The sequence below is a fragment of the Arachis hypogaea genome, chromosome 15 (genome assembly GCF_003086295.3).
Source record: "Arachis hypogaea cultivar Tifrunner chromosome 15, arahy.Tifrunner.gnm2.J5K5, whole genome shotgun sequence".
NCBI classification, from domain to species: Eukaryota; Viridiplantae; Streptophyta; class Magnoliopsida; order Fabales; family Fabaceae; genus Arachis; species Arachis hypogaea.
The window spans coordinates 159,315,385-159,329,754 of NC_092050.1; the positions used below are offsets into that span (position 1 = coordinate 159,315,385).

Below are 14,370 nucleotides of genomic sequence, written 5' to 3' on the forward strand. Positions count from 1 at the left end.
AAATACTAAATTATCTAAATATTTTTAATGATCATATTCACGTAAAGACTTTTATGTGAGTTGTTTCCATACACTAATAAATTAAAGCAACATCACAAAAGGGAGAAAGTTCCAATAGGAAGAACATGCCAATATATGCTATGGTCACTGGCCATGTTGAATTGCTTTGCATGTTGATAATGATACAACCTTTTTTGGCATATGCTATTTTCTTGAGAAATTATGTTTGCACACTTTTTTATATTTATATCTTTTCTGTACATTTTCTTTTCATTGTATACGGAACAAAGTTTATATTTTCTCTCGCTTCTTATCAATCACTTTTAATATCACAATTAAAAAATATAAAAGAGAAATATATACAAACATAATACAAATAATATTTTTCTTTCTTATTATGTTTAGAATACCGAACATGTGGATTCGGACAGGATAGGTGTTGAGTCAACTTTTTTCTCCAATTTTGGTTCAAGATATATATATATTTAGCTTGAAATATAGAAGGACAAGGGATGTAACTTTAGTTGTTAAGGTTTTGACAATAATCTTCTTATGTCATTGGACAATATAAGAGGAATTTTTTTCAAACCCATGATGTAGACGCCATATTCTTGTATCGATATATAAATAATTGAAACTTATGATAAAGAAGTTAAATCTTGGATGCAATATCATCTTACTAGATTTGCAAATAAGATATATTAAATCTCTCACTAAACACGATTTCCCTTTCAAAGTTGCAATTATTTGTGCTTCATCCCCTAAACTGTCTCAACAGTATTAAAAGGCCACTATCCAAATAAGAGTATTGATTATATTGTACGAAGATGAGAGGAGAGATGAAAACATTCACAATCCATTACTGCATAGAGGTTCACTAACTACATAATAAGCCATTCTATTTTTATTTGTTTCGAATTCTGAAGTTTGTACAGCAAGCCAATAAGGGGTATTTGATTTTTGGAATGAATTGGAAATAAAATTTCATCGTTTTCAATGAAATTTCCACCCACTTTTTACCATCATCTAGAGGCCTTGAGAGTTCAATTATCACCAGAGCAACGAGACCCTGACAAAACGAGCATTGCTTGATATATATATCATATATGCAAGCATTTTTAGTATAATACAAATATGAATATTAATATTCCCCTATTCATAAGCCAATAACGATAAAAATTTATAAAGAAAAAAATTAATATTACAACAACTTCAACGGTAACAAAGAGATACTCAAGTTTATTCAATAACCCCCAAGAACTAAATTCTTTCTAACTGAGACGGCCAAGTGTGCATTAAAAGGGACTTTACAACTTGGCTTAAACAACAAATATAACACCACTCTTCCTTCTAAACTTTTGAATGACATGACAAAATCTAAGGTTCTTGTCGGATACACTGCTCCACATTGGACAAGGGCCTTGCACATATTGGAGAAAATTTAAGATACCCGAACCAAATTAGGTGCCTTCAAGTGCGACACCAAAGTAAATGATGAAAACTTCAACTCTTTCTTTTCAATCTTGCGGCATAGCAGGTGTTGAACCATGTTTTTCTTACCCTCTTCTGCTTCTACAAAACCACAGGAAAACGGCCCCATATAAACCCCTCAGACTATACTAGGAGGATCCCCTGACCAACTGCATACGGCACGCGGCCAGCGAGTCCTTATGCAATCTACCAAAGGTGCATGCTGAGAAGGCTCGGGTTTTGATACTTCAGTGTCTTTCCCAGAAGATTCAGTTGCTGCGGAAGAAGATGAAACTGGCACATCTGCCATGTATTCCTCAGGCGTCCATCTTGGAGGAACCGAAACTCTCAATTTCGTGAGTCTGGGTCTTTGTAATGGAGTTTCACCCCTAAAGTTTAATTGACCGCCATTTAGATCTGACTTAGCAATCCCATTAAAATGGTAGAGATAAAAAACCTTCTTACCCATCAGTCCCGATGAATCCTTCAAACCTCCCAAACTCTTGTCAAGATCCAAAATTACTTGCCAAAACTCACTCCATACAATGAAGCCTGTACCACAAAGGTGCTCAAGCTTCTCTTGTGGGAGTTTGATATTTGTTTCTCTAAGAACTTGATGGAAACCCTCCACACTAATGAAACCACCACCTCCACTCTGATCTTGGGCATCAAATGCTTTGCGTATCTGCGATTCCCTCTCTTCTAGTTCATTCTCGTTTTGAACACTTGTGTCAAGGGCAAACAGTACTGTGTAGTGGGATTCACTCCCAACAACCCATATAGGCCACTTTGGGCATTTCAAATACTGACCCACCTTGCAGAAATTAAGGGATTCTAGCAGTGTGAGAAATCCAACTTCTACACACTGGGATATACCTTTAAGAAACATTCCTCCACCTAAATCCATCCTGCCATCAAAGACATTAGGGACAGCCTGTCCACACAGCAGTAAATTCACAATTTCCTACAACAAAAAATTCGACCAAAAAGAACAACCTTAAAATATGCTATATCAGAGAATTTCAAATACACAGTAGTAAAAAGGATAGCAGCATTTTTCAATTGCCTGTCTGCAAATACCTGTGACGCATGCCCAAAAGGAGCAGTAACTAGAGGTAGGCTAGGATCATCCCTGTCAGCTTGAACCAAGTCCTACAAGAAAGGAAAATATTGCAAGCGTTAACCGGTACACATTTTAAAAATAACAACAAAAGCAAATTCACAGTTATTATTCAATGGCATTTAATCACTTAATTGGCTACCATATTTCCCAAATCTGTAAGAAGTGTAAGCTCATCCTTTTTTTCTTTTTTCTGAAACTCTAAAAAATAAGAATTAAAAATTATTTAAGCATGAAGATTTCCTATGCATAGCTTTGAATATTCAAAGCTTTTAATTACAATCCCATTCAACATTACAATTAGCCAAGTCATGGAATTCTTAAGATGCAATTGCAACTAAAAGAACATACCAGTCCCCGGGAAAGTAAAGCAGATATCAGGAAAAGCAGTGCCCCCATACGGCTTTGGAATGATGGAATCATTGCTTCAAGTCTCTTCAATGCAGTTGCTTGCGACGTGTATGTTTCAATTCTAAGAACTTTTTGCAGATCCAAGCCGGATTCTATGGAAAGACCTTCGAGTGCTTTTGCAATTACCTATTCATCAAACAAGACCTGACTTAGCAATAAGAACATCGTAGCAGGAGTATAGAACTGCAAAAGAATATTGCAACATGCTGTTGCACTACCAATATCAACAGAAAATTCAAGCTACCTCATCCCTAGAAAGATTTTCAGAATGTTGAATGTCACTCCCTAGAATGCTCAGAGTTGCAACCACAGCCCTTTCATTATTTCCACACATGAACAATATTTCACTCATGCTTCTTACAAGGGCACTGTTAAAAAAAATATTAAATAATTAATAAAACAATTAATGAAGAAAGCGCATGTTACCATTAAAGGGTATACCTGTCAACATCAAAAACTAAAAAGCAATGAAGCATGTAGAAAGACATTTGATTTTCATAACCAATGCTAATTGAGATTAATAGATGAAACGAAATGGAAGGAAAAACAAAACTTATTTGAGGACACCTTATGGTAATCTTTGTTTGATGCTTATTTAATATGCCAATGCATAAAGGTCAACAAATAAATATTTTTTTTATGAATTATATATAATGGAAGGTATTTTAGGAAATACCAAACCCCCCTCATATCCCCATTAAAACCATTACATATAATAGATATTGACATAATTTAGTACAAAGGACAAGAACTAGATCTCTAAAATTAATGCATTTACCTAGTTAACAAAAATGACTGATCAGGAATAAGTTAATCACCTTACTTTTAGATCTTCAGTAAGTGAAGAAAAAACATTTGATGGAACAGATTGACTTTTAGAAGACGATCCCCTCAAGACCCGGTTCTGTGGCATGAATAATGCATCTTTCAACTCATTACGGAAGAAAAGAATGTATTTGAGCGCAAATGCCTGCAAAGTTAAAAGGAAAAACATGTTACTTCAGCACAAAAGAAAATGCTTCTAGAAATTATATGAGTATCAGTAGAAGAAACAAATGAAGAGGAAAGAGAAAAAAAATAATGCACATTAGCACATCTCAATACATGCTCACACAGAGCCAAGCAAAATAAAACTGATATTAATTTATTGGTTGGATGATTTGGGTCAAAGCTCAAGAAACCGAGAATAAGCAAAGCAGGGCATAATTAAAATCCATTTATTTAAACCTAAAATATATACACAGGGAACACAAAGAATTCATGAAAAAAGGGCAGCCCAGTGCACAAGCATCTCGCATTAATGCAGAGTAAAGGGGAGGGTCGCACCCAAAAGGTGTAATGTATGCAGCCTAACCTTGAGGTCACATGGAGATAACTCAACCGTTACTCCAAGGATCCCCTTCTAGTGGTGTACAACAAAATTAAAACAATAACAGTAGTACCCATCATATTCAAGTTACCAAACTTCAAACTTATTATCTGAGAATGTTGAACATTGTGATATTTGGGGTATTACATATTACAATTTCAGAATGACGACACACACACACACACAAATGATGTTTGTAGCACTGGATATTAATAGGACTCGGCTTTCAATAGATGGAAGACCGGATGTCAAAACGATATTGAACAGTTACAAACAGAATTCTACAGCTTCCAAAAAAAAAAAAAAAAAAAAAACTAAAAAACGGGGACCATTACTTGTATAGCTGCCAAAACGCCACATGGCCCACCTTCATGCTGCACTAGTCCCATTGATGTTTCTGGATCAGAGCTAAACCTATAGGAAAGTTTACATGGTAATAGCATCAAGAAGTAGGCAGATAAACGTATTATAATTTAAAAGTACATGAAAGAAAGAATTCAAAACCCTTCTAGAAAAGAATGACATGCATGGTATAATTTTTTTAGACAATTAAAAAAGTAATCTATTAATGAATTATACACCACGGTGAAATTACTTGCATTCATGTGGCGTTTCTCTATCTGCACATTGGTGGCATCTATGCAAAGATCCTATTGCAGTCATTAGTTCATGTTGTGCTTCAGTGAATTTAGTTGGAAAATCATGATGAGGCTATTTTAAATTTATAGTAATGAAGCTTCTCCTTTTTGTTTTTTCTTTTTTTTCCCAGTATGCTGCATTTGTATTTTGTCTCACATGGGAAACACAAAAAGGGTGTAAATAACAAGCCGTATAAATGAATTCCCCTTCAATTTTCTTCATTGACAGCTTAAAGAACAGACCAGTTCCCTTACCTTTCTTCCATGAAAATTCACAAACAAAGGGCACAACATTATCCTTTCCATTTTGTTGAATTCAGTAAAAGCACATGCAACAGATGATTTGATACATCGAAACATCCAAACATCAAGCTTTCATAAACCAAATAACCATCTCAAAATAACTTTCCTCGCACAATTTTGGATTAAAGTCATATTTTGAACTTTAGATATACACATTGTTCAACATAGAACAAAATTCAAATTAAGCATAAGAATGAGTCCTTCAATTATTCAACCTCACCATTGGACAATAATTAAGAACTTAATTCGTGATATAAGATTGGAATTTAAATCAATTCACATTTTCAGTAACCACAATGCAAATTAACTACAAAATTTCCATATTGGAGGAAAATATAAATAAATATTATCAACAAAACTTTAAAATAAAGAATTCACCACAGAATTTAGCCATGAGAATACCTTATTCCCTGATTGCACCATTGCGCTAGAATCCCCTTTGAGACCTCACTCCCAAACACAAGGGCAAACAACTCATTCGCTTCTTCTGCAGACAGCTCCTTACTCATCAACCTCTCACTCCCACCTTCCGAACGCACGGCTTTCCCCTTTTCCTCTGTCATCACCACATCACCACCGCCCTTCCCGCCTTTACCCGCTGCCGTTGCAGTCGGCAAATCGCTCTTATTCACCGTCGCCGTCGACGTCGCAGCCATCGCCATCATCCGCTTCTCAGCGGCCGCGGCCATGAGCTCTCGTTGCATCCGTCGGCTCTTTGCCTCCGGCGACTCCTCCGGCAAACCCGATACGGCCCCTGCGACGGCGTCCCTCGGCTTGCTCCGCTTCGGCTCTGGCGGCGAGTGCTGCTGCATGCTCATCCGAATCGCCATTTGCAAATCCTCTTCCTCGCGATCCGCCATTAAATCCTCAAAAGAATTCCCAAATCGAACGAAAAACCCTAACGATCGAAATCGAAGGTTTTTCGCTTTTTCAGGGTTTGTGGAATCGAATTTGAAAGCCCCGGGAAAGGGCAATTATGGAAATCGAATGGTGAGACGGTTCTCGGCGGCGCCGTTGGCCGGTGGCGAGGAGCTAATGCTGGTTGAAACGATGTCGTTGTGGAGAATAATCTGCAGTGTTGGTTTTTTGTAGAGGAACTTGGATGTGAATTGACTATGTAACCCTGAGCTAAAGGGCATAGTGCAGCGGCTGTGAAGTAGGTGAATTAAGGAAGAATGTGAGGGTATTTTGGAGAATTCGCTGTGGCTGGTTTTGATTTTTGCAGATTTTGTATGTTGAGTGCTTCACCAGGACGGGATATGGATTCTTCCCATTAATGCAGAGAGAAGCGTTTCATGCTTCCGTCCTCCGTTTATAGGAAACAAATTTTGCACATTAATCTAATTAAATTTATAGATAATTTTTAAAATAATTTATTCGAAAATTAGTTATTTACGTATGTGGATTGGTGAAAAATTAGTTATTTATGATTTGATAAATTTAACTAAATTAATGGTTAAATAATTTAATATGTTTAACTAAATTATTATCTAACGACTTTCAATTATCAACTTCACATAAATTTAACTTATTTAAATTTTTATCATATATAAATATATAGTAATTAATTTAGTAATTTATTTTTTATGTATGTATAATATTTTTATTTAAAAAAAATCTTTTAAAATGAAAAGAATTATAAAATATAAAGTAAGTAATTAATTAATACTAAATTAATAATTTCTATCATATGTGAATTAAATTATCTTAATTTAAAAATAATTAATTTTTATTTTTTTATTTATCTAATTTTTCCACCTTAGAAGTACTCGATCATTTTGTTTAAATATTATCTTGGTTTGTAATGGCTACTTAATTGACATATTTAATATTGTGTCTGATATTGTTTGATAGAATTTAATTAAATCAAACTCGATAGATATCAATTAATTACATGAATCAACTTTGAAATACGTGGATCATATTGACCGTAATTAAATGTATCACAGACATTTAAATTAATTTTCAAAAGATTTTAAATCCAACATTTTAGCCTTTTAATAAATTTTTTATTGGATAAATTATTTTTTTTGTTTTTAATTAAATTTTTAGGGTAAAGTATATTTAAAAGTTAAAGAACATATAAATTCATTCATTTAATTTTTGTTGACCAAAATAAATATTATCTGTAAATAAAAAATGAATATAATAGATTTAACCATTTTCAAATTTCAATTAATAATATCACTTTTTTATTATATTTTTTACATGAATAAAGTAAAAGAAAAAAGATAGGGAAGACAAATAATACACAACATTACACGTGCTTAATTATGAATATATCTAAAAAATTAGGGTTTTAATTTAACTCATACAATTGTAAATATTATAATTTTAATTAAATCAACTAGTTGATTATTTTATAAAATCATACGATTTCACTAATTATCTTATGATTTTATATTTAACGTTTTTAATTACTACTCTAATTTTATATAAAATTTTCATTCCAACTATATAACTTCTAATAGTGATAAATGGAGGTAGTTGCGTTTGGGGGCACTTGTCAAATTGGGCAAGCAATGTCGTAGGTTTCTTGATCCATCTTACACGACAGCAGATCATGATAATGCATGCATATATAAAATGTATCCTCTCAATTTTTTTTAACAATTAATAGAGTTAAATTATGAATATAATTTTTTATTATTAATTTTATAAATAAGACTAAAAATAAATATAAAAAGAGAACAATAAAGAGTTAAAAATCATATTTATTCTCAAATTTTTTAACAATCGAAAAGATTCATTCCCATGCATATATATATGTAGGCAAATTTTTTTTTTGGCCTATGAACATAGTTGTCATAATCAAATCGGTGATCGAACCGATCAAATTATTAATTTACTGATTTATTAATTTTTTTTTCTTTTTTGGTGACTTACTGATTTATTAATTTAATCGATAAATTACTAATTGAATCAGTAAAATCGATCTCATATAAATAAAAAATATAAAATAATTAAAAATTTAAAATTAAAATTTAAAATATATATATTCACTAATATTTTATGAAAAATCAAGTCTCAAATTCTAAAAATAACTAATATAAAAAAACATAAAATTTATCAATAATACTACAATAATATCTTAATTTGACACAATAAAAATAATAATTAATTCAAAAGGCCTATCATCTAACTATAATATCAGTAAATTTTAAGACTAACATCAAAACAAATAACTTTAATCACAATACTAGCATTGAAATAAATCAAGCAGATTAATAAATATTTAGTAAAATTTATATTTATATTAATAATGATATATAATTAAAATATAATCAATTTAAAAAATAGAGAATACAAATTTAATTTAATTGAATTATATATTTATAAAATTATGTAATTAAATGTATACTATATAATTAATATTTGTTACATATAATGTTAAGAACCATAATGGTTGAGTGGCAAGTGAAAACTGGAAACGGGTGGAAACTAGTGGAGACATTTTAAAAAATTTTTCAAATAGACTATTTCGGTTAGATCGATTTATACCGGTTTTTGTTAATTTTGACTAGTTTATTCTAATTTTTATCGGTTTATGTTGATTTTTTTTATACGGTTCAAAAAATAAATCAAACTAACTTAAGATTTGATTTATCCATTTTTCAGTCGAACCGGTTAATTTAATTTGATTTTTATAACTATACTTATGAGTTTGGTGTTAAATTTGTGGAACTTATTTTTTATGGTAAATTTTAAATATTTAAAAATTATTATTTTTTATATTTTTTAAATTATTTTTTTTTTCTTTGGTAAGTCAGGCAACTGTATATAGACACGTAGCAAACCCCATCTATATATAGCTGGTTTTGGGAACATAGAAGGGCAATGAGTTGATAGATACCTATCTTGCTTGCACCACTCATGAATAATGAAAGCTACAAAATTAGTATTTTAAATTTGTAGCAACCATCACATTAGCACTTCATAGTATTAGAAGTTTAGAACTCATTTTAAGATGATTATAATGGCGAGTATCCATTGATAGGTTTAATGGATATTATATGTTTGAATTATAGAGGTTAAATTAGAGATATTTTAATAAATTATTATATAATTTATATTGTACATAAAGACTACATGTTATAAAGAAAAATAGAAATGAAACATGAAAAAAATTATGAAATAAAATTTTAAATGTAATTATTAACTGATCAGATAAAAATCAATAAATAAGTATAATATAAATATTTAAATAAAAATATAAAATAATTTGAAATCATGACTCATTAGCACATATATATGTGAGATAATTTAAAAAATACATCATTTTGAATTGGGTAATATTAATTGTAAAAACACATTAACTATGAAAATTATATATATGAAATTATGAATGTTATGAGTATAAAATTATAAATGTTTATGTGTGTAGAATTAAATATTAAGTTAAAGATATTTTTACAAATTTCACTGTGCAACTTATATTTTTATAAACTGACTTTTATAAATATAAAATAGAATATAAAATATAAAAATATGAATCAATTTTTAAATAAGATGGTCAAATTCAAATGCTATAATATAGAAAAAATTAATAGGATGGTTCATACTTGACAAAGATTGTGATAAAAAGAAAAAAATTAAAAAATATAAAATAATAAATAAAACTAAGGCAATGCTTATAAAAAGTCTTATACAGTGAATAAGGATTGAACATTTACAAAATTGAGATGAGTGAAAATTTTTCCATTAAAAAAAACGGAAATATTTGGTAACCAAAGAAAATCAGCCAAAATAGCCATAACTTGCCTTATTTAGCATTCATTAATTGTTGCGACAATTAATTAATGCTAAATAAGATAAGTTCTGACTGTTTTTTTTTTTTTGTCTATCTAGCATTACCAAAAAAAAAATGCTTTGTGCTCTTTGGGAGTTTTAATGTTAAAAATTATTTTGGAGAAAACATGAAAAGTGAACAAATTATATACTATAAAATAAAATCAACATATACAATAAATATGGATATGATTTTATTACTGTTAATGTAAATTATATACCCAATATAGAAATAAATGTATGATAGTTTTTAAAGAAAAATAAAATATTATTAATACTAATTAAATGATATTGATCCAGTAGTCTTCAAGGCAATTATCATATTGATATATATTCATCCAATTAATGAAAATTAAGGTTGTATATGCGTGTAAGGTATATGTTATATGTATATATATTATGTATAATAATGTATGCAAGTGATATAAATGAAGTTTTAGGCTAAAAATTCGTGTCTCCCAAACATTTTCGTATTTTTTTTTTTACTTTATCTAGTAAGCGTGTTATTTACTTTCTAAAAAGCATAATTAATAAGTTGAATAAATTAATGATATTTATAAAATATGTTTTGATTTGAATTGAATCGGATGAGACTAAATAAAGTTAGAAAAGTATATGTAGAATTCGATTTAAATTTAATTCATCCTAAATACTTGTTGTTGCTATTGAAATCTTTCACATTAGTAATGAACTTTTGCAAGGATTTAACCTAATTAGCATGGAAAAATTAGTGTGCGACTTTCTTTTTTCAAATTCTAGTGATCGAAAATTTAATGGGGGATTTTATAGAAGTTGCTAATTGGCTGAAACAAAATGTTGCATTCCACCTATAATTAATTAGCAACGAATTTTAGATATATTCGTGACACTTAGGAATACCACTTCTATTGTCGGATATTATTCGTCGCTAACAATAGTATATATTAGTTCAGTGCAATTTTAAATATTATTTTTTATTAAATTTTTAGAAGAAAAAAAATAACTTTTTTAATGTTTTGAACAATTAAAATATAAAAGTAAATATTTGAATTAATTAAATAATAATAAATCTTTAAAAAATAGACCAAAAATTAAATTTTAAAAAACACGTAGTATTTTTCATATTAGTAACCTATTTCGTCGAAAAAATTTGTCGCTAATAATGTGAAAGATAGGTAGAATAGAGAAACAATTTTGATTGAATTATTTTAGATTTAATATCTCTGTTCAGGTACTATAATATATTTTGTGTGTAAGAGGAGGAGAATATTTGAAGGGATCATGTCTGGATTTGTATACAAAAAGAGCCATTGAAAATTCCGACACGTTTACCTCTATATCTTTCAATTCTTTCTTTAATATCTTTATTACATCAAATAGTGTGAGTTTTGTTTTTCCTCTTAATATGTTTGGCTGAATTGGCTCCAAGACATTAGTTACTCCTCCATTTTTCAAGAAGTAACCTAGCATTAGCAGAGAATTATACTCAGAATAAAAGAATGCACACCGTCTTATTATGATAGAAACTTAAATGTAGTTAATTTTATATAAAGTTAATAGTTGAAAGTCGTTAAATAATTTAATAGATTTGACTAATAGTCGTTAATAGTCCATGGACGAGAGTCCCCACAGACGGCGCTAATGTTCGGTGGATCGGTTACCAGACGGTTCAGGTCAGGATCAGGGGTGAAGGAAGGGGCTCGTCTGGTCACGGTCTTCTAGTCCGAGGGCGCGAGGTCCCGAGCACTTCGTGTGAGGGGGGTGCCATCTGCAAAGACACTCCGACGCTCTTGTCAGAACACGTGCAGGCAGAATGAAGGTGGTGTAGGGACGTGACGTACCTTGGGAGAAGAGTCAGTCTTCTCCTTATATACATGTCAGTATTGGGCCCCTCTGAAGGGCAGACCCATATTCCCAAGGACGCTGTCCCATAGCTGCGAGAGAGCCATACGGGACGCGTGTCCGGGTCGGTTGAGAGGCGTGTAGTCGGGCCGGTGGAGCTCGGGTCGGGTTGACCCGCGAGAACCCATGGCCGTAACAGTGTGTTTAGGTGTGTCTGGAAAAGAATTTTTTATTTTTTATTAAGACACGGTTGGACACAGCAGACATGCGTGTCGGACGAGTGTCAGTGAGTGTCGTGTCCGAAATGTGTCCGACATGCGGACACAACAACTCAGCGAAGTATCCGTGCTTCATAGCTTTTAACTATGACCTTGATCTTATATTTTTAGATAATGTTTGTATATGATTTCCTAAAACTAAAATATATTGTTTAACCATCATCTTATTTATTTTTCTTTTTCCGAAAATCTGAGTAAGAAGGAAGGGATACGGTGATAACGAAAGAACGCAAGGATGAGAGAATGCTGACAGTGAAAATTAATTTTAGTTTACATATATTAGTTTACATATATTTTAATTAATTTTTAAATAATATAATATTTATTAAAATATATCATTAATTTTTTTATTTTAGGGTCTCACTCTAGTATAGATACGCACACAAATAAATAATATTTAATTAAAATAATTAAATATATCTCACCATTATATATCAAACTTGTATGCTAATAATAAAAATAAGGCAAACATGCCCAGATCCAAAAGTACAAATAAAAAGTCCAGAAAAAAAAAATTAAGCTAGGGTAATATCCAAATAGGAGAACAAAAAAAATTAAGAGCTGATAATGCTCTTTTACAGCTACCATCTTCCAAATTGAATATGCCAATATCATGATGCCAAACACCATTCGATGGATTTAATCCATTATCATTAAAATAGATCTTATTTCCTTTGCAATTGCTTGCCAATATCTGAATTGAAGAACTGAGTCCAACTATTAATACGTAATTCTCTAAGTTATATATTTTTGACCATACTTTTGCATTTTTATTCAATTTATAAACATCGAATCCGATAGTCTCCGTATTCGGACGCAATGTTCGCTTCCTAGAAACAATATGTCGTACGAGCATCAATAATTTTCGAGTAGTGCTAGGGAGCCAATGGCCTAAGTGTACAATGGACTAAATCTTTGATTTATGAATAAAATGAACATCACCTATACTATGCAGAATAACCATCCGGATACCAGGGATAATAAACATCTCATGTTATAAAAAATTAATTTTGGATTCACCAAGGTTCGAACTCTTGACCTTCCAAATCTGGAACTCTAATACCATATCCTGAAACCACTCATCCCAAAAGCGTAACCTGACAGTACAATGTAACACTAATAATCATATCTCTAATACTTTCTAAACCTTCATTGTACACATTGTACGCTTAGCTCATTGGCTCCCTATACTTTCTCATAATCTTCCATCATCACAACCAATCAAATATTTATAATGGAAAATTAAGGGCTCATAGCCATGACGAGGTGTCCCTTCATAAATTCTTCTCACTGGCTCTAATTTTTCCTTTGTATCAAATTCATATATCTGGAAGTCATAGCCCACTGCATATATCTTCTCTTGAAAAAATATGACATCTACAATAGACCTATGATTTGTTGGAAACTTGATCCATCTCGGGTTATTGGGCTTGTAAAAGGCCAATTTTATACCACGTCCATATATGATCACGGCCATAAAATCATTGTAACGATCATTGTTAGGTGCTGAATTCGTAATAACCTTCCAAACAACATTCATTTTATGCATTGAAATCGTATCTAGAGTGTCAACCCTATCCTCAAAATTAAGAGTGCATTTGTCACCATGAATATCAATTACATTGGGAAGAGTTGAAATTGGAGGAAGATCGACGCAAACCTTTGTAAATGGATTTAACATTTGTATGGTGCCTTCGTATATTAATACGATTATTAACCATCCATGACAAGATCCACAAATTTTGTTGTTTTGCAGCTCTGGCATTGTAAGATAGTAAATCTCCTCCTCTTCAAGGATACGGGTTCGTCTCTCAGTTAATTTTGAAATGGTACCTTCGTGTATCTTAGGTTTTTTGGAAGATCTTTTAGCAGCAGCAGTATCAATAGGCAATAGCAGCCACGGAACTTTGTTGCCACTGGGGTTCTGTGGAAGATTGAAGTTCCATTGCTTGCAAACGAATCGAAATTGAAGGTATTCTTCGTATGAATAGAACCGCTTTGTAATTTGGTTCAACAAATCTTGATGTATGCTTGCCCATTGATCAACTCCAGCCATATCTCGCAATGCTAAATTCAGAATGCTCTGGTCTCCAGAGTTTTTAGTAGGGTTAAATGAGTGTGTTACTCTCCTTTATATAAAAAATAACGGGATCGCGCGCAGGGATTTAAATT

General features: G+C 31.4%; 2 protein-coding genes across 2 annotated transcripts; both read right to left on the reverse strand.

The window, feature by feature from the left end:
- Positions 1-1,047: 1,047 nt before the first annotated feature.
- On the reverse strand, positions 1,048-6,634 carry LOC112751915 (uncharacterized). Its single transcript, XM_025801243.2, has 7 exons — positions 5,714-6,634; positions 4,706-4,784; positions 3,820-3,971; positions 3,246-3,369; positions 2,942-3,127; positions 2,551-2,622; positions 1,048-2,434 (listed from the first exon to the last, which is right to left on the reverse strand). The coding sequence occupies exons 1-7, from the start codon at positions 6,169-6,171 to the stop codon at positions 1,610-1,612; spliced, it is 1,896 nt and encodes a 631-aa protein (XP_025657028.1). The 5' UTR covers positions 6,172-6,634; the 3' UTR covers positions 1,048-1,609.
- Positions 6,635-13,393: 6,759 nt separating this feature from the next.
- LOC112749447 (putative F-box protein At4g22660) lies at positions 13,394-14,254 on the reverse strand. Its single transcript, XM_025797697.1, has one exon. The coding sequence runs from the start codon at positions 14,252-14,254 to the stop codon at positions 13,394-13,396; it is 861 nt and encodes a 286-aa protein (XP_025653482.1).
- Between the last annotated feature and the right edge of the window lie 116 nt (positions 14,255-14,370).

Coding starts and splice junctions, on each gene's coding strand:
- LOC112751915 (XM_025801243.2), bottom strand. CDS start 6,171: ATGGCGGATCGCGAGGAAGAGGATTTGCAAATGGCGATTCGGATGAGC. Junction 3,972..4,705: donor GCGTTTTGGCAGCTATACAA/GTAATGGTCCCC, acceptor TTAACTTTGCAG/GCATTTGCGCTCAAATACAT. Junction 2,623..2,941: donor CTTTACTTTCCCGGGGACTG/GTATGTTCTTTT, acceptor CCTTTCTTGTAG/GACTTGGTTCAAGCTGACAG.
- LOC112749447 (XM_025797697.1), bottom strand. CDS start 14,254: ATGGCTGGAGTTGATCAATGGGCAAGCATACATCAAGATTTGTTGAAC.